The sequence below is a fragment of the Cibotium barometz genome, chromosome 43 (genome assembly GCF_041138505.1).
Source record: "Cibotium barometz isolate CiBa-2024 chromosome 43, ASM4113850v1, whole genome shotgun sequence".
In the NCBI taxonomy this organism is placed as follows: domain Eukaryota; kingdom Viridiplantae; phylum Streptophyta; class Polypodiopsida; order Cyatheales; family Cibotiaceae; genus Cibotium; species Cibotium barometz.
Window position 1 is genome coordinate 25,870,984 of NC_141088.1, and position 21,603 is coordinate 25,892,586.

Sequence of the window (21,603 nt, forward strand, 5' to 3'; positions counted from 1 at the left end):
AAGCAAGCAAGAGAGCATGAGCATGTTCACCCACCAAAGGTCACAAGCACTAAAAACTACACACATTCCAACATTGAGAGGATTTACACATCTAAAGAGATGGAACCAAATTTTAGGTAAGAAATCCACTGACACAAAGAAAGAAGATTCCACCCACCTGCGTCTCATGCCAAGGAACTACCTCACAAGTGTGCAACATCAAACGACTGAAGAGGGTGGAATTTTTGGACCCAAAAAGCCCTCGAGCAAAGAGATGGATAGAGGAGACTCCATGTCCATGACTCTAGGTGGGCAAGATGGAGCAAAAACATCAAGATTCCTACCACTCTTTATGGTTCACACAATGATCTACAAAGGCTTTGAGCTTGTCCACTTAAATCACTCCGGACTTGTATAAGTTCTACAACTATAAAAAGTGTGTTGGAAGAATCACATGAATGTCACTGGAGCATACAACAGTCTTTTAGGTTGTAACTTGTCCCTCATAATATGACCTTATCACATGGCAAGGCCTTTTTTTCAACATAGTGGGTTCTAAAAGTTGTGGTAGGGGTGGTTACATTGTCGTAAGCTTTAAAAAAAAGTACCGGAAGGTGCTAAAAATCAAAAGAAAACTTGAAAGGTCTAAGGTCGGTCACCTTTGAAAAAAGATGTATGGCGGTTAGAAAATCGATTTTTCTAGAAGGGGGACGGCATTATATTAATGATGCAAAAGGTGTAAACCTTTTGTTTGACAAAGTACTAAGCCAATTGAAGAGAGTCCTAGCAAGAAATGTAAGGCAAACTACTTTACAGAAGGCTTGAAAGCGAGGGGCACACATGATACAATGGAAGCGTCTATATTTAAATAAATAAATAAAAACTCGATATGGTTAATTTTCGAATTTACTATAGTAAAAAGAGTAGATTCCTGTGGTGAAAGGACAGGAAATTTTGGTCAAAATGGGCTCAGCTTTAGGTACATACATGAGAGGGGCCTTTTTTATAATTTACAAAACATGTTAATAAATATAAGCAATATAGCCCAAAAAGAAAGGGGAAAAAAGGCCTCCATCATTTCATGCGATAATATAATTATCTCTCAATTCACGAGGACCTGCAGCGCCCCGTCAGTATCTGCGGCGCTGCGTCGCTGGCGGCGCCGCAAGTCCTCCAGCACGCGTAGCACCTTCCGCATGTGGGATAATTTCGACGGCGACGGCGGACCGCACAGACTAACGGCCAAATGCAGCGCCGCCTCCGCCACCTCTCCCGCCGTCAACCTGTCGTCGATCACGACCCTGCCGTTCCCGCCCGTCTCGCCTAGCTCCACTACGTCACCAGAAACCAGCTCCGTCGCCGGCCGCCCCGTCACCAGCTCCAGCAGAAGCACACCGAAGGCATGTACATCGACGGAAAACGGACTAGCCTCTCGTGCATCTGCATGTATACAGTTGCTCATTAACCATGTCTTCATTGCTATGCTCATCACATATATGTTACAGTGATCACAATCATTGTTAAACGGGATGTAACTGTACATATCAAGCAAGGGTACATATCATTTAATTATCGTGGTAGTTAAAGCTCAAACTAGGAGTGGATTTAATCTGCACATGAATTAACAGAACGTGCAATCAATAATCATGGATTAAAAAGAAATTTACCTTTGCATTTGCTGTGGTTGACAAGGTGGGCGCTCGCTGTGCTAGGAGGCAGTAAACGAGCAGTATATCCAGTAGACACCATGACATTATTGGAGCAGATACTCCCATGTAGAATTGGAGGTGAACAAAAGCTATGTAAATTCACTATGGCTTTGGCAATCCCTACGGCAATATTTAGCCTTTTGTCCCAGTCCAATGAACCCCCATGGAAACCGTGAAGCAAGCTGCTCAGCCTGGACCCTTCCACCAGCTCAAACACCATGATGGAGCTAGCCACACCACAGCATATCCCATAAACATTCAAGATATTAGGGTGCCTTACTCTCCCCATTGCTGCAAGTACAGACTCCAATCCATCATCTTTGCCGTTATTAACACTAATGGCATCATTCTTACCATAGCTTGTCATCAATTCCATGGCTGCAAACGGCACCCCCCTCTTGGTTGAGCTCTTGTACACTATAGAAGGGCCCCTTTTCTCCACAACATTCTCTTCCTGCATGGCTTCCAAGATCTCTTCTACAGTGGGCTTTACTGCTTGGAATAACTTAAGATCCCACTCCCCCCATTCTTTGCTCTTCATGGACCTCAGCTTCATCAAGCTTTTGGCCCCCCACTCTCCATGCTTGAGTTTCCAAATCACATTGCATAGACCCATCATTGCCATCACCAACCCTATCAAAAACAATACTTCAGTTACCCTTGCCTTCACTGACCCAGAGAAACTTGTTGAGCTGATGCAGGGCCTCAAGCTCCCACCGCAAAGCCCTGGGTTTCCCTCAATTGAGCTCACATTGATATCTATAAAAGCACCGGAAAGGGGGACTTCGCCAGAAAGATGATTAAATGACAGATTGACATACACCAGAGACTCCATTTCCCCTAGCTGTGGAGGTATTATGCCAGAGAGCTGATTATGGGACAAATCAAGTGTGCTCAGCATTGACATATTTGCCAACTCAGAGGGAATGGGTCCACTTAGCTGATTATTGCTCAAATCTAGGGAAACCAGCTTTTTGCACATCAAGAACCCATCTTTTTGAATTACCCCAGACAACATATTCCCATTCAAACGCAGCTGGCCCAGCTGAGGCAATGAACCATGCTCAAACGGAATATTTCCAACCAAAGCATTTTGAGAGAGATCAAGGTTCACAAGGCATTTAGAGTTCCCAATGGAAGAGGGAATGGTTCCAGTGAAGCGATTGCTTTGCAAGTGTAGAACTTGAAGGGCAGGCATATTCCAAGTGAAATAATCAAGTTCTCCACTGAAATTGTTGGAAGAGAGATCCAAATAGTAAACATAAGTAAGATTTCCAAGAGCTTGGGGCAAGGTCCCTGAGAAGAGATTTCCTTCTAAACGGACCCTCTGAAGGCTATGGCAATTTGCCAAGCTTTCTGGAATATGGCCAGACATGGAGTTTGTGAACAAGATGAGTTTATTAAGGTTTCCAGAAGCACAGATACCCTCAGGAATAGGGCCTGTCAAATGATTACTGGAGAGGTCTAACAGTGTGAGATTGTTTCCCATACCCAACCTTGCAGGGACACCTCCTGACAGCTCATTCATCCACAGGGCCAGCACCTGCAGGTTTGGCATCTCTGCAATGCTATCAGGGATTTCTCCTGTGAAGTTATTAGCGAAGAGATTGAGAATCTGGAGCTGTTGCAGGTTAGAAATGCCACTGGGAATGCTGCCCAACATCATGTTGCTGCTCAAGTCAAGAGAATATAGCTGGGTGAGGTTAGCTATGGCTGGTGGAATTGTCCCAGAGAGCTGATTATCAAAGAGAAATAAATACTGCAAGTTGGTTAGATTTGTGAGAGACCAAGGAAATTGTCCTGAAAGATTGTTATGGACCAAATCAAGGTGCTTAAGGCTGGTAATCTCTCCTAGCCCATGAGGTATACTACCAGTGAGCTGATTATACCCTAAGTAAATCCACTCTAATTTCTTCAAAAGCTTGAGCGAGGATGGGATCTCACCGCTAAGTTCATTACCAGCTAGTGTTAAGTGGACCAAATTACTAAGGTTGCCAATTGCATGTGGGATTTCTCCTTCTAAGTAGCTACCTCCTAAGTCAAGGTGCTGAAGCTTGGAGCAAAGCACGATGTCTTTTGGGATAGGGCCAATGAAAGAGTTTGTCCAAAGGCTAATGCTTTCAAGGTTGGTGAGCTTAGAGAAGCCAGTGGGGATTTCACCAGTGAAGTTATTGTTGGAGAGGTCAATGGTTCTCAAGCTTGCGCAACCCATAATCTGAACTGGGAGGGAGCCTGTGAACATGTTGTTAGCCAGGTCCAAGGTTTGAAGGGACATCAGAGAGCCTACTGCAGGAGATAGAGAGCCAGAGAGGTTCTTATTAGAGAGATTAATACCAGTAATTAGAGTATGCGAGGTATCACAAGTGACCCCATACCAATCAGTGCATAGCTTAGCAGCTCTCTCTTGTGTCCAGCTCTTCAAAGAGCCCGTAGGATCCATGATAAGAGCTTTGAGTTCAAGCAAAATCAGGGCATTATCTTCAAGAGAAGCTGGAGTAGCAATCCCTAGCATAATAAGAAGCAACATGATCACCATGCCCAAGATTGTGGTCAAGCTGGAGGCCATCTTACAAGAGCCTGAGGATGCAAGAGTTGAGAAAAACAAGCCTATAAGGTGGGAGAGGATTCTATGGATTATTGTTATATAAGTGGTAAGTAAGGAGAAGCCCATATAAAAGGACTCGGGAGGAGGTTTTTTAGTCCTGCACCATGGCCAGAGCTTTGGTCAGATATTGAAAAATGGTTGCAATGGGGACGACAGTGACAACAAGCCTAGACTCTACCCCTCAACAAAGAGGGGCAGAGCGAGATAGATAGATAGAGAGAGAGAGAGAGAGAGAGAGAGAGAGGGGCACAGTGTGTGCACTGTCTATGTGTGTGTGTGAGAGAGAGAGAGAGAGAGAGAGAGTGTGTGTGTGCGCGCGCGCGCGCCTTGCTTTGATTGTGAAAGCTCAAGCACTTGGTTGCTTGTTGCACAGAGCATGAGGAAATCGTAGAGAGAGGAAAAGAGAGTGTGAGGCTCCTGCCAAAAAAAAGTTGTTGGTAGTGGTCCACTACCATGGAAAGTAGAAAATTAAGAAGTCCGACGACCCCTGGCCTAGTCAATGCAAGTAAGTGGAATGAGGCAGGAAGAGTCAAAATTATGCTTTGGGTCACCGTGGGTATATGGTGAAAGATGGAAAGACCACAATGCATGATGATGAATACAACAAGGCTTTTTGGAATACAACAAGGCTTTCATATTTTAAAGGTAGTGACCTCGTGCATGCAGCATAAGTAAGGTGCCAATTCCATGTTTTCGTTAGGTGAGGTTTTAGGTGGAGATTGTTTCACACTACTTGTTGTTAAACATTGATGGATTTCTAGCTTTGTCTCAACCACCTACTAACATCCAATTCACCAAAAGCCATATCCATGCCTGGCCAGTACTGGCCATATTCTTTTCTCTTCTCTTCTCTATCTCTATATTATCTTAAGGAAGAGTTTCACAAAGCTTCCACGTGGCAAGAATTTGGAGGTTCGAGAAGGGGAGGAGGAGGTTTGGGTAGAATTTGATTTTGGAAGCCTCAAAAGACGTGCGAAGCACGGGTTCCCAACTAGTGTAATGTCACCTCTTGCCATATCGCCATGTTATTTTTGGCCCAACCTTTGTTGATGTAGCCATTCAAGCAACCAAGGGTTTGCTTGTTAGAATAGCTACGAGTTCACTACGCGAGCTCACTCACAACGATTTGTTTGTACGTGGGTGCACATTCTGGGTTTCTTTGAGCATGGAGAAGCGAAGTATACACCAAAGGTAGGAAGCCTTTTCATATGTGGCAAAGAAGGGAATGCACTTTAAGGGTTCTCACATATAAGAGGGTAGAGAACCTCCACAAATAAATAAGAGGGTCCTAGAGAAGCTCCAAACTTGTAACGTATACAAGGGTATATCTCAAGAGGTCATGGAGTGTCTTTTATTTGTACTAAATGAATCCCCCATTGCCAATACAGTAGCTCAAACTCATGGCCAAACTCCATGGTGAGAGCACATAAAATTGCAAAAAGAGTTGTGTGTAGTGCATTTGTTGTGGAATTTCTTTGAAATCTGACATGTCAAAACATTGCAATCGTCATATTACTACTCATGGGACTATCCTTTCATGTCATACTTAAACTCGTGATAGCATCCTAACTCAAATAGGATCACTTTTTCTTGTGTGAACAAAAGCACATGCACACAGAGGTCAAAAGTGCCACACTCCTTGCCATGCATGAAGAGGCTATAAAGTGCTTTTGTTAAAATGGATTGCATTCTTTGTGAAACACCAATGATATTGCTCAAAACTATCTTTGTGAAACACCACTGATATTGTTCAAAACTATTATTAGAAATAACTAATTGGCAAGGATTGCTACCCATCAAGAAGCCTCCCCTCTCCTACAAAAGATTTCCATTTGCAATTGTAGCTTTTACAAACACATGTGTGTAAGGAGTGCATGCATGCACACACACACACACATGTGTGTGCACTAGGGGGAAGGGGAATAGAGAGAGAGAGAGAGAGAGAGAGAGAGAGAGAGAGAATGGAGAGAAATTTAACTTATAAGGGACGTACATAGGGTTCCTATGTGGTCTCTACCAATATGCATACATGCATGCACCACACACACACATACGTGTGTGCACACACGTATCATACGTGTGTGCACCAGGGGGAAGGGGAGAGAGAGAGAGAGAGAGAGAGAGAGGGATTTAACTTATAAGGGATATACATAGGGTGCCTATGTGGTCTCTACCACTATGTATACATGCATACACACCCTTGCATATGCACCACACGCACACATACAAAACATAGAGGACATATGTGTATGTGTCTATTTACACATGTGCCAAACATACATGCAGAGAGAGAGAGAGAGAGAGAGAGAGAGAGAGAGAGAGAGAGAGAGAGAGGATGCACTCACCTCTACTTTCACCTCCAACCTAAAAGCACCTCTTTTGCATTGCCTCCTTGCATCTAACCTTAGGCCACTTCATCTTACCTTCTTGCAAAATGCAAGCTCTTAAGCATATTTGAGAGATATACTCACATCTTCGCTTCAACATTCCACCTAGAACACCTCTTTTACATCACATCTTTGCATTTATTGCATCCCACTTCCTCTTATCTTGCAAAATGCCACTTGTGAACAACATAGATAAACACCACCAAAAGAGAAAAATTCAATACTTTCTTGGACAATTCGAGCATGAGAGAGAGAGAGAGAGAGAGAGAGAGAGGCCTTTGTTTAGGATTTTATTAAAGGAGGAAGAGGGGTGGTGAGATATTATTTATTTGATTGCAAACAACATAGTGTGATGGGCAAACATGGTGGCATATCCATAAAAACCTACCAATGAATATCCTTAGAGGGGAGGCCTCTTTTAGACACTGTTCTCTAAATAACTTTTATTACAAAATATTTCTTCAAATATCCTTAGAGGGGAGTCCTCTTCTAGACACTGTTCTCTAAAATTGTTTTATTACAAAGTATTGGTAGTATATTAATGTTACTAAGAAACAATCTAATGCATAAGAAGAAAAGTGATGATCTAGTTACAACATAGACCCAATTTATAGCTTCAAATATATACCAATTATTGAGGAGCATAAAGGTTTAAGTAATAGGGTTTTGATCAAGAAGAAAAATGGGTGATTTCTATGTTTAGTTGAAGATACTTCTAGCTTACAAGGTAAGCGTTGAAGCTCCCAATTTATCAATAGCCTTTTACACTCGTTAAATCCAAAGGTAGCCAAAGGAAAAATGATGGTAGTATATTAATGTTGCTAAGAAACAATCTAATGCATAAGAAGAGAAGTGATGATCTACTTACAACATAGACCCAACATAGCTTCAAATATATGCCAATTAGTGATGAGGAGCATGAAGTTTTAACTAATAGGCACTTGATCAAGAAGCTAAATGGGTGCTTTCCATGTTCAATTGAAGATACTTCTAGTTTATAAGGTAAGTGTTGAAACTCCCAATTTATCAAAAGCATTTTACACTCGTTAAGTCCAAATATAGCCAAGTGTTAAATAAGTGTCTTATTTAGGAGCTCACCTCTTTTTCAACAACTAGATATATTAAGAGTCATGATCTTCTCTTTAATTTAGGGCATCATGTGACAAGCCAACCACTACCCACTTGAGATTCCGATTTCAACGATTGCTTAAAATATATCTTGCTTATCCTTTGCCATGGAAGTACCTTTCATTCATACCTAAAAACTTGGAATATTCTCCATGACACAACTAAGAGAACATGCATTATTTATCGTAATGTTTGGGACATGCCATACTTTATACTAATAAAGGTGGTAGGTTGCACATCCAAAGCTAAAATTTGAATATACTTGACTCTAAACATTTTGAAAGGATTAGACATTTCATTAAGTTGCACATCCCAAAGATGAAATGTGAATGTACAAATTGACCCTAATTTTAAAAAAAGGATTAGACTTTTAATAAGATGCACATCCCAAAGCTAAAATGTGAATGTACAAATTTACCCTTTGAAAGGGTTAGACTTTTAAGACATTCCAATTTATTATTACTTAAGTTTAATAGCATAATAAATAATTTATTATTACTTAAGTTTAATAGCATAATAAAGAATTTTAAAAAAAGGATTAGACTTTTAATAAGATGCACATCCCAAAGCTAAAATGTGAATGTACAAATTTACCCTTTGAAAGGGTTAGACTTTTAAGACATTCCAATTTATTATTACTTAAGTTTAATAGCATAAGTAAGTCATAATTTGCAAGTAGAAAAATCAAGACCAATCTCTCCCTCAATTTAGGTCACACATGACTTGACAAGCTAGCAGTTACTATGTGCATAAAATCCTCATTTTAATGGTTTCTAAAACACTATCTTGCTTACATTTTTACATGGGCATGCAAAAATGTAAGCAAGATATAGATATGCCTCTTATTCATAGCTCACATGTAGAATATTAGATTGGTTACAACTAAGAGAGTGTGCATTACTTATCTTAGTGTTTGAAGCACATCATAGGAGTTAAAACGTCAACAAAGTAAGTAGTTCATAGTATCAATTAAAAACATATAGAATGTCACTTTAGTGTAGACAAGACTATTTTTAAATGGGTCCACTAAGAGTGCTTATAGTTATAAGAGATGTAATTTTTATTAGTGTTAACATATTTGAATTATTAGTATCAAGTATAAACAATTGACCTTACAAGTATGTATACTTGGATAAAATGGCATGCACAGAGACACATGTGCATGCACGCCACACACACACATACAACCTTTTTTGTTATTAAACATGTACCCATATGTGATACGGATGTTTGTTCAAATTTATGATGGAGTTAATCTCAAATCGTCCTCCTCTACCCTTTCTCTCTTCTTGCTTGAGTAGTCCCATGCACATATCCACTTGAATTCTTTCCATTAGTATAATGGTATTTTCCCCCCAAAGAATAACTCCTTTATCAAAGCTTTGCTTCTATTAATCCTTGGTTTTGCTATTTAAGGATGTATCCAAGAAATATTTTCATAACTCCATTTTATGGGGTCATTTATTGACTTTATTTTTATTTTATAATATCATATTTTCCTTTTATTGTCATAGAGCTGAAACATATATGCCACCTTTCTTTTTATATCGATTACAATAAGTGGAGATTTTTTATCAAGGACTAATAGATCTTTGAGCATGATGGCTATGGTAGATCAAATTAATCCCTTAGTAAATAATTTTGAATGGGATGCAAATTTCTATTCAATTTGTCAACAAACCATTAGCCGGTTCAATGTTTGTAGCTATAATAAGCCTCCCTTTTTTGGTGCTAATATATTGACAATGCAAACTCTGTACAAATTTAAATGTTTATGTGTTGATTTTGTTGACCAACAATTGATACCTCTAACTTTATAACCTAGTAATTACATTTATGGAAGAAGACATTGAAAACATTTTTTTAAAATAATGCACAAGCAAGATTTGGCGAGCCATGATAATAATATAAAAGTTGTAATGTATTTTAAATTAGCTAGCCCCCTTTTAGAAGATAAATAATTGCTTAACAAATACCCTAGACTAAGTGGTCTCAAAGAAAACCCCCTTCCATAAGATGGAAACTCTTATTATAAACATATGCTATTTCATTTGTTCATTTTAGTGTGGTCATTACAAAGGCAATGCCAATTTTAAAGCTATGCTTGAGAATGAAGTTGAATGAAAGCTTCCATCTAGTATCACCTTATAACTATTTTAATGGTGACTGTAACTAGCAATGTTTTAAAAGCTCCCAACGACTAATATGATGCACATATATTTTAATATATTTTGAAAGAAATATTCCTCAAAAGGAAGTGTGGCTTATTATTATTTTTGTGTACAAAATGACTCAGCATTTCAAGATAATTTCATGAGTCACATGTCACTCCTTTATAAAGTCAAAATGTGTAGGTATGAAAGTCTAAATTACCTTTTTCCAAAATAAACATTCACTTGCCTTTATGTTGTGTCCGTAAAAAGAGCCTGAATCCATGGTCAATATGCAAAAAAAATCATTATCATATGAGATACAAACTTGTCAAACTATCTTTGTGACATTCTAAATTAATGCCAAGTATGATTACAACATAGCATGCTTAACATAACAACAATACTTTCAAGGTAGTAACCACAAGAAAAAGCACTTTCTCAACATTTACTGTAATAATGTACATTGAAAAAGAACCTCCTCAAACTTCCATAGAAAGGTCCAATCCCACGTTCTATTTTTGGGAGCTAACAATTTCAATATGGTATTTTTGACAAGTTCATCTCTTTTCTTTTTTGTAGTCCACTTGTCATGATATGGACTTGCTATCAAAACAAATAGAATTGAAATCCCTTAGTAATTTTCAATGAACCATACATGTCATTATCAAGATGTAATATATCACACTCTTACTTAGTAAACAACCTCTTAAGGATAGAAAGGTGTGCTACATCACAATCTTACTTATTAAAAGACCTCTTAAGGTGGAAAGGGCAGTCTAAAGTGCATCATGAATCCCTCAAATTTAAAACATTGAAGTTCAAAAGGTAGCTTCAAGGTTCTATAAACTCTTTCCATGGGCACCAAAATGTGTAATACTTTATTGACTTCCCCTTGTAAAGTTAAAATAGAGTGCTCATCAATGATTCAGTTCCAGTAGCACCCCCAACTTTCAAGGCTCTCTCTCTCTTAATTCCAAAGTTATGCGCATGAATGGTTGGAACATCACCCTAATAATAAATTGTGATCCTTGAAAATATTTTACCTTTTTCAAGTGCCTATCATCATTCTCAAAGGCTCCTAAAATGCCACAAAAAGACAACTAATTCCCACATATGATGGAAATATTGGGGAAAGAATGGAACTTTTCTTATGTGCCCATCTAATGTTGATTAAAGCAAGAATGACTAGGGGAAGAGGCATTATCGAGGTTGTTCATACAAACCCAAGAGTAATAGTATAGCCACACGGGGCTCCAATGGGCAACCAAGGATGGGGTTGTTCACATACAAAAGAAAACATGTGCGTGGTGCTAAACATTGATCACTATGAATGGATAGTCAAATTCTTGTTTGTATTAGGTAACCATCAACGGGTTGACATTGCAAATTGCCTAGAAACTCATGTGAATCTAGCTCATAACTTGCAAAATTAGCAAAACAATCTATAAAACTACCAAACATTTTTTATAATAGCTTCTCATTGTGATTTAATGAGGATTTAATACACGGCAAGTAAAGCTTCTGTAGAGGAGTATTTGATCATGTGAATTTTAAACTCAACCTACTAGCCACTAAAAATGTTGCAATCAAGGGCTCATGTGAATAGGTTTTATGGTGCCTAAACCATCACTCTTGCAACATGTGCAAGTGTGGTTCAAGATGTGTAAAATTCTTGACCAAAATTGGAATAACAAAACACAAGATACAATCCACCTCATATAAATATTTCACATGCCTCCCACTATAAGTTGAATGCACTAGTAGTTAATAAATAGGATAACTCTTCTAAATGTAAACATTGCAAATGTACATTCTTAAAATATGGTCTCATGTGCCCACACATGATATTATACAATTTTTTCGAAGAAACCCCTAGATTAAATTTGTAGCTTGGTTAGGAGCTATTCACACGAGCATACTGGTGGTGATGTTAAATTGATTGCCATTCGACTAGTTCACATGGTCTAATGCAATCTAGATGACCAACTAGTTCACACGGTGGTCTCATGCAATCTAGATGACCAATACCACCATTATGGCAACCAATTGCCATTATATTAGTTCACATAGTCTAATGCAATCTAGATGACCAACATCATTCAATATAATGGCAACCAATTGCCATTATATTAGTTCACATAGTTCACATAGTCTAATGCAATCTAGATGACCAACATCATTCAATATTGTCCCAGTATGAGTGATGGGATAGGTGAAATTGATTTCAAGTAGTTTTACCTCCTTGTTTTGATTCATAGGGCAATGGTCTGATGATTTTGTAGGGCTCTTTACTCATTTTTAAAGCATAAGGTATTTTCTTGCTTGTGGTCACTATGAGGTTGGGGTGGGCATTAGGTGTTCGTATAAGGTATTTTCTTGCTTATGGCCACTATGAGATTGGGATGGGCATTAGGTTCTAACATGTTCATATAGGTCAACCCTATACCAAGGGGATCAGGGGAATGTTGCAAGTTTGGGGACCTAGGAGGAGGTCTTCATAGATGCCTCATGCCCCTTCCCAATATTGAGCAAACTGGAAGGGAAGGGGTTTCATGAAGCTTGAGAATATAGCCCTAGATCTCCCACTCCTCATCCTACTTGTAAGCGGATATTCTATTTTTGCATGCCTCGGTTAGATGCATGTAATAAACTCTCTAGACAAGCAAGTGTTTTGTTTTCTCCCATTGTTATTATTATTGTTTTAATTTAACTAATTAAACCCATACACAATATTCAATGGGATTTCTCACCTACCTCTATGAACCCCTACTCCGAGCGTCTTCTTTTCCTTAGTTGGGAAGTGGTAGCAATAATACTACCCTTCGCTATAGGTGCGGGCTCTTATTCACACATTTTTATGTTTATATGGTAAATATCAAAGATGAACTGTGGTCAATGAACAAGATACCATGCATGTGGTGGCCAAGATGTCAAACCAAATTGTCAACCAACAGAGCACCATCATGGCTTTGGTTAAATTGATTTCTAGTAGCCATATGAATCACAAGAGCGATTGGGGTGGCCATATCAAAGATGAAATCTGGTCAGTGAACAACATGCCATGCTGAGGCCCATGCATGTGGTGGCGAAGATGTCAAACCACAATGCCAACCCCAATCGAGCACCATCATGGCTTCGCCTAAAGGGCAATCTCACAACCAAGTTCACATGGCGAGAGAGCGTTGACCGAGGCCTGAGGTTTGCAATCTCGAGCAAAATTGCTAATGTAATGATGACAAAAATGGTCAATTTTTGAGAGGGAAAATGTAATCGTGGGGCGAGATTATCGTTAACTTGGCCAGTAGAAACTGAATAATCTCGCATGGAAAGGCCACTTTAGAACACTCGTGGGCAATGCATGTGAATGGTCCTTTGGGTCCCTCTCAAGATGAGGCCACTTAATCTTGTGCCTTGTCATGTGCCTTAGTAGTAAACATGATCATGCAATGAAGATTCACATTAAAATTCTTTTAAAAAAATCCACGTCAGGCAAGGGGGGGAAGAGGCCGCCCAAAGAGATGACGACCGCCCATTTTCTTCTTCTCGGGCAATTGGTAGGTTTTTGTACCCTGTGGTATGTACTCCCATTTTGTACATGGAGAATCAAATGCATATGTTTCTGTGGACACAACTTGAGTGGGTACTGGACACAACAGGGCAAGCACAGTACTCATTCATGATGTACTACTACTATACTACTCTACTGGTTGCCTATCAGAAAAAACACACACACACACACACCCACACCCACACATGTATAATATAGATTATTATATTTATATGTAAGATAAAGTTCAATTGAGGAAATTCTCCCAACTGTCCGCATTTGCACCATTGCCAAAGCTTGTTTTCATCATCATGCTGTTGCATGGAAATGCCAGATCTGGTCCCCCCCTTGCTATCATAGTTCAATTCACACATATATAGTGAAGGTTTAATGATTGCTAGGTTTCCATATCCTTGCATCATTTCACCACCCCCCCCATTGGAATTATCCAAATCTTTTTTTTTTTCAAAAAAAGCAGGGATTTTGTATTAGAAAGAGAAAAGGGACTGACGATTATCCAAATCTTTTAAATATATATATATATATAATATTTGTACCTTGCTAATTAGTGATTATCGATGTTAAGTGGGTTGTTTTCACCAAGCATTCAATGCAAATCCTCTTAAAAGGCCTCGCTAGTCAAGTCCTCAATCTGGTTTCCATTAAGCATTTAATGTAAATCCTCTTGAGAGGCCTAAGGAGTCAAGGTTAATCATTGCAAGAATCTCTGCTGAGTACTGCAGCTCCACGGGTCTCAAGAAAAGCATGGATAAATGTACACTCTCCTCTTCATAAATTACACGAGTAAGCATAGTCTGCTGGCAAGAGTACAATGATTTAACAATTAAGTATAGGATTTCACCTGTCGACCTCACATTGAAAACCGACGATTTATCGAGCCACCTTCCAGAACTCGAGAAATTCACCACCTGCGTGTGATCTTCTTAAGGCTTGACCAGCTCGAAATCAGGGAATAAATGCATTAAAAACAGTTGAAAAAAACCCCAATTTAATTGTTTTAAATCCATTAAAAACAATTAAAATAAACTCCAATCTATCATTTCGCTCTTACACGTGAATTCTGCTAACCTACATTCCCCCATGCCAGCCTTGAATCCGGGATTCTTGATTAAACTAATGGTTTAAAGCTGTATCTCACGCAGACCATGGGCATCATAAAACAACAGGATGAGAAAAAGGCTGTTGGTAAAATGGTCAAACATTTTGAGTGGGTGCACCGTGTGATGGGGAACCGTCCCAAGACATCCCGAGAAAGCTTTCCAAAGAAGTTGGTAGGGCCTTAACTTGATCTAATAACTTCAAAGCTCAAGCCTCAGCTCTCTCTCTCTCTCTCTCTCTCTCTCTCACACACTCACACACACACATCTCTCTCTCACACACACACACACAGCTCTCTCTCTCTCTCTCTCTCTCTCTCTCCCAGTATCAACAATTGAAAATTTTTAAGTCACTCCATGCCACATGCCACAAGGATTAACGAGCCCTAAATCCTAAGCATTTAACACCATTATATCCTTTTGAATGGGCAACCTTGCCTACTACGATGGAATTGGATTTGCAATTGTTTTCTAGTTTAACACTAATCTTTTACAATAATTAAAAAAAATTTTACAGTTAAAGATGTCCGAAATGCTAAAAAAGGGGACATGAAGTGTGTCCAAATGCATCCTTTTATCATACCCTATAGGCATCAAGCAAATTTTTTTAATGTAAAAATTTCCACAAGTACATTTCAATGCTACTGAAGAAAAAAAACAAAGGTTTAATGCCGCACGAAATGGAAGTCTTTGAGAATTGACCTTGAAAAATAATTCTTTTTTAGTTTAACACTAATTTTTGATAGGCAATGCAAAAAATTCGACACTTGAAGACATTTGAAATGCTCAAAAGAGGGCATGAAACGTGTCCAAATGCACCCCTTGTGAGTCATATCCTATCGTATAGGCATCAAGCATAATTTTTGTATGGAAGAATTTCCACAAGTACCTTTCAATGCTAGTGACATGAGTCTCTAAGGAAAAAAACAAAGGTTTAACACCACACGAAATGGAGGTCTTTAAGAATTGCCCTTGAAACACTAATTTTTGACACGTAATGAAATAATTTTAATAGTTCTTTTATGTTTGAAATGCTCAAAAGAGGGCATGAAGTGTGTCTAAATGTATCCTTGGCGCTAAATGCATCCTTGGCACTAAATGCATCCTTGGCGAGTCAAAAGAGGGCATGAAGTGTGTCTAAATACATCCTTGGCGAGTCATATCCTATCATATATGAATTAAGTAGAATTTTTGTGTGGAAGAATTTCCACAAGTACCTTTCAGTGCTAGTAATATGAGTCTCTAAGAAAAAAAATGAAGGTTTAATGCCACACAAAATGGAGGTTTTGGAGAATTGACCTTGAAAAATTAAAAGACAAGGTTTTCACAAATTGTAAATTTTAGGGGTACAATTTTTTTTGACCAATAAGAAAAAAACAAACATTTTTTTCATCTGATATTGAAAGCATGCAAAAAGTTTCAAATTTTAGGAAATAGGTGACACAAGTTTAGGTAGGTTTTCTCATAATTATGAGTATTTAGAACTAGCTATATATTTTTTCTTTCAAATAGTTTACTTACTACATTTTTCATTTTTTTAACATACATACCTATTTCCATTCCATATTTATGAATGGGAAAAATAAAAAAGTATAACAAGCCTTCTAGAAGTGTGGCATGTTGAAATAGGAGAAGAGATATACAATCATAGAGAAACAAAAGGCAAGAAAATAATCTTTTATAATAAATTTTATATGTGCCCAAAAGGTTCCTCACGAGGTTGTCTTGAGGATCTGGCGGCTTAACCTAAATTTAGTAGTCTACAGTGGACTAATCCATGTACATAAACTCTCAAGTATTCCAAAAAAAAGTTTGGGGTTGAAATGAAACAACATATGAGCTTATGGTTCCAAGAAAGTACACGTAAATTAAACAATTGATGCTATTTAATGTGTTCACAAATTTATTCCAAAGTACTTTGCATATAAAGGAAATGCAAACCATATTCATATATTCTGCTTATGTAAAAGACTTTATGGACGATTTGTTGAGATACCAACCTCAACTAGTGTGAATATTCATGACGTGCCAAGATGATAGCTCCACACTTATGCTAAGATGATAGCTCCACACTTATGCCACTGGCATGAATGGTGAGATTATCATTGATATGTCGCCAATGGGTTACATGATGTGTGACAACTAATTTGGCTTACTAGATTTACATCATAGTTACATTGCCCACATATATAGTCGGGTTTACACTATGAACTCTTATCTTTATGTTATGGTTGTAGAGAAGAAAGAAGATAGAAAAAAATTTAGACATCCACTTCTCTCTTGTGTGCTTATCTACACTTGTGCGAAGAAAATTGCTTACAGGAACGCAAGCTCACCCTCTCCCCCACATTCTTCTCATGGTATTAGAGTGACAGTTCTCATAAACAAGCTCAAGAGGCAATCAAGAAAAGTGGTACACCGATAAGGCAAATTCCAACCCTTTCCCTTTGATTCCCTAGGAAATCTTTACATTTGGCTCATAGTGGTAGTAGAGTAGTCACACCAGGAGGAGGCACTATCATACCTTGGGGAGCCCTCTTCGGTGAAGAAAGAGCACAGTGTATGGTATGCATAAAGAGGAGAGGGCTTTAAGTATGTGAAAAATCATTTTGAGTCCTTTTGGGCCCCATTAAAGGCGTGCACGGTTTTCGTAGACACTCTGTGGAAGTGTCGACAATGTGACTGTTTTAGCTTGTGTAGTGCTTTAATGATTGTTACGCACAAACAATTGGGCATTCTCGTTGATGTAAAGTACCTCTATAGATTTTGGGATCTCCATATGTATGGTTCATGTATGTTGATGTGACTGGTTCACATAGAATGCCTCTATAAAAGGTGTACAGTACCGTAGGTGATTGTGTATGGCTGGGAGCTTTTACATGCTACTAGTCCTACTAGTCCTCTAGAGTTAATGTGATACCATACCTACCATGCAACTCATACACACCATAGAAATTGGGGGCTAAACTAAACCTTAGACTAACATGTATGCACTTTAAATAAAGTGAACTAATAGAAGGTGCACGACTCTAGTTTTGCATAAAATATTTACCATAAACCATCTGTAAAATACCATGCCACCACATACCAACCCAATCCACCTTGGTTTTGCCTAAACCATAATTTTTCAAACCTCAAAAAATTTACCCTTAACTAATTTAATTAATGTGCACACACACATAGTGGTGCATATTAATTTATTTTACCAAGGGATAATCTTGTAATTAAATAATCTGATATTTTAATCAATCATTACACTTTTTCTAGTTGTTTATTTTCTTTTTCCCCATTGAAATGTATTATCTTTCCTTTTTTATCTAATTTAATTTGCAAGTGTGTGCATACTAATGTGCACATGTGTACCCAAGGATCTTCCCAATGTAGACCTTAAAAATTTATTTTAAAAATGATTTAATATATTTATTTACACATTTTTCTCAAAACAATGTACACATACAATTTTTTATAATCAATTAAAAATTTCTACTTAGTAGAGCATCTTACATTCTCTTCCACTTGAAAATCAGAGATGTCCTCATCCTGGCGAATTGGGGATAATCTCTTACTATATAAGACCATATTAGAGAATTTGAAAAAATCCCAATACTTTGGGAATTTTATTTTCAATCTACTTTTTGGTATATCTTGAGTATAAAAACTTCAAAGTTGTTGGAGAATGTGTACTTAGAACCTACTTCTCAAGAGCTTTTCAATGATATGTCACATGAGGGGGTTTTGAGACAAAATCTTGAAAGGGTTCACCATACTCCCATTGTAAGGTCTTTGCAAAATGGGAATTGGGATTTTCCCAAATTCCCTAATATGGTGTTATATCTTCTTTCTTTAACCAGGTAGCATCTTCAACTAAGAAGAACTTCCATTTAATTAGATATTCCTTTAAATAAAATTTAATTTTTGAGGGGATTTTGTTTGACGTCTAAAACCGCTTCTAGTTTCCGAGAGAGGCAACATGCTCACCATCTAATATATGACTTAGATCTGGAACATATTACGTCTTCAATAAGCTCACATAAAAGACATTTTGGATCTTTGAGTATGGAGGAAATAAAAGCTCATAATCTTGATCACCAATTCTTCATGTAATTACATAGGGTCCACAATATATACCTTTGTGTACTTTTCCAAGGATAGTGAACATCTCGTGGGTTGCACATGAAGAAAGACTATATCACGTTCTTATAATTCTTTGAAAGTATGCTTATTCTTATAATTCTCTAAAAGTATGCTTATTTTCGGCATATTGCTTTTGTCTATCCTAAGTAGCTTTGATATCTTTCTTTAGTAACTGCTTTGATATCTTTCTTTAGTAACTGCATTTGATGATCTATTTCATCTAATATTTTATTTCACTCTGATGAGTGGGTAAGACTAATTCAAAGGCATTACATAATCTTGTCCGTAAAGTGTCTTAAATGAACTCATTCCTATGCTTCAATGAGACGAGATGCATTATAAGCAGACTCTATTAAACGAAGATAGTTTATCCATCTTTTGGGTTCTCATCTACAAAGTGCTCAAATGATATCTTTAATCACTTGGTTCACTCTCTCTGTCTATCCATCTATCTCTAGGTGATAAGTAACACTGAGATCTTGAGAGGTTCTCACATCTGCAAAGAATGCAATCTAAAAATGGGATGTAAATTTTGTATCTTAATCACTAACAATCCTTATGTGCAATCCATGGAGTCTGAAACTTATTTCCTTAAAAAAGACTTTAGTAACGTTAAGGGTTATATAAATCTTCTTTATTGGAACTAGATGAGTGACCTTTATCAATATCAATCAGTCTACCACAGCTAAGTAAAGGCAATCTAGTAATAAAGTCCATTCTTATGCACTCCCACTTCACCTACAAATATCTAAGGGATGCAACTTTCTTGGAATTTTTATCATTTTTGTCATTACCTTCTAGAAGACTAAGCATTGATGAACATGCTACAATATATCTCTTAAGTCTAGGCTAAAAGAAACTCTTCTTTATAGCTATAAAAGTCTTCTTTATAGCTATAAAAGTCTTCTTTATAGCTATAAAACTCTTCTTTATAGCTATAAAAGTCTTCATATAGCTAGGGTGTTTTACTATAAGGCTATCATGAGCTTCATTTAAAATTATTTTGTTAACATCTCAATCTTCAGGAACACACAATCGATTATTGAAGTACAAGCATTCACTTTGAATCTGAATCCTTGAATTTTTTGAATTTCTTAATTAGTCTTACTCTCTTGCTTAAGCAATGTGGTGATTAATAGGGGTGAAAATTTAATTTGATCCGATCTTCTTCTTGCTCTCAATCTCAAATAAGGCTAAGCATGTCTGTGACTACATTCTTCTTGCTTGATCTATACTTGTTCTCAAAATTAAACTCTTGAAGAGTTTGTATCCACCTTCTTTGCCCCATGTTAAGATCATTGTGGGTGAAAATCCACTTTAAACTCTCTTGAGCTGTAACCAAGGTAAACTTATGCTTGAGAAGATAGTGTCACCAAAGCTTCAAGGCGTGCACTACTGCAAGTAACTCAAGATCATGAACATCATATTAGTATACACTCAATGCCCACCTCTCAGCATGTATCTCACTTTGATATATAATGCACATTTGTTAGGCCCCCATTATGGAGGAGTAGCCATGGTGCATATGTCTTTAGTGCGAACCTCAGCTTAGATGTTGATGGGGTCATTATTCTGACCATTGATGATGGTTAGGAGATGGTCAAGGGTACGAGCGTTAGCTGGAGTCTGGGAATATTCCCTAGAATATGAGGAATATTTTCTCGGATACTAGGTCCATCATTAGTGGGCGGTGGTTGGTGGTTGGTGGGCCGTGTTCTTGATACGTGGGCGGTGACCACGTCTATGTAGTGTAACCGCCCTCATTGTATACGTGCCTACCACACCGCTCTATAGTACTATATATGGGCATGGTTGCCATAAGGTAAGGTATCCAATGCTTGTGAGTATCCACCCCCTTCTACACCTCGTACATACTTTATCCAGAGTCTGTCTAGATCACCATCTAAGCTCTACTTGAGAGTGCATGGGTGGATAGCACCATCACTTGTACCTCTTTGGTATAATCAGAATTTTAAATTCTCTCCATTGTGTATCTATTGCATTGTCTATTGTGCTTTGTCTTGCTATCTCTTTCCACTATGCCATATTCTTATACATCCTTTTATGGAATCTTAATTTTTGAGACTCATAAGCTATGGGACATCCTTCCTACATTAGTTTTCCTCCAGTAGCAAATCACTAACATCGGTAAGAACTTTGAAGGGCTTTCCAAACTCTGATAATTTTATCACTAGATCAGTCATCACCAAAGAAATAGCCAATTGGCAAAGGAAATGGCCCCTTTGTGAGAATGAATATTGGCAGTGTGGTCAAACCACCATTTATGTCAGAGCTTTTCAACGATCATGCCATGTAGAGAAATTTTGTCATATTTAGTCTAAAGTCTGAATCTAAGTTATGATCTAAGACTAGGCTGCTAGGAAAGGAATAGTGCTTTGAAATGTCTTCATGAAAATATACCAAGTGCGGTGCTCTCATAGAACCGCAACAAGTGGCTAAGAATCTTTGAGATCTTTTGCGTTGTCGTGCCATGGCACGCCTATGGTGTGAAACCATGCATGTGAGGTCATTAAATGCAAATCCAGATGCATGGGATTGAGTGCCATGACTTGAGTCATTTTATGATGCACAAGTATATATGTTCATATTGTGAATGAGGAACAATAAGCAGAGCTGAGGCTGAGCCAGGTCTCGAAGCCTCTGACAGTGTGGTGTGAATCGTGGAGTTTTTATGCTTATGGAGAATTTTGGAGATAGCAGAAACCCTGTGCCTTGATAGGACTGGATTATGCTTGTGGGTTTGACTGTTTTTACTGATTCCATGAAATGGTGAAATGCTCATAAGCCGTGTCTATCATGGTTGAGTTGATATTAACACTGAG

The 21,603-nt window shown here is 38.1% G+C and overlaps 1 protein-coding gene across 1 annotated transcript; it reads right to left on the minus strand.

Moving 5' to 3' along the window:
• Positions 1 to 673: 673 nt before the first annotated feature.
• LOC147613729 (uncharacterized) lies at positions 674 to 4,747 on the minus strand. Its single transcript, XM_086781702.1, has 2 exons — positions 1,647 to 4,747; positions 674 to 1,419 (listed from the first exon to the last, which is right to left on the minus strand). Exons 1-2 carry the CDS (start codon positions 4,357 to 4,359, stop codon positions 1,082 to 1,084), a joined length of 3,051 nt encoding a protein of 1,016 aa, XP_086637828.1. The 5' UTR covers positions 4,360 to 4,747; the 3' UTR covers positions 674 to 1,081.
• Between the last annotated feature and the right edge of the window lie 16,856 nt (positions 4,748 to 21,603).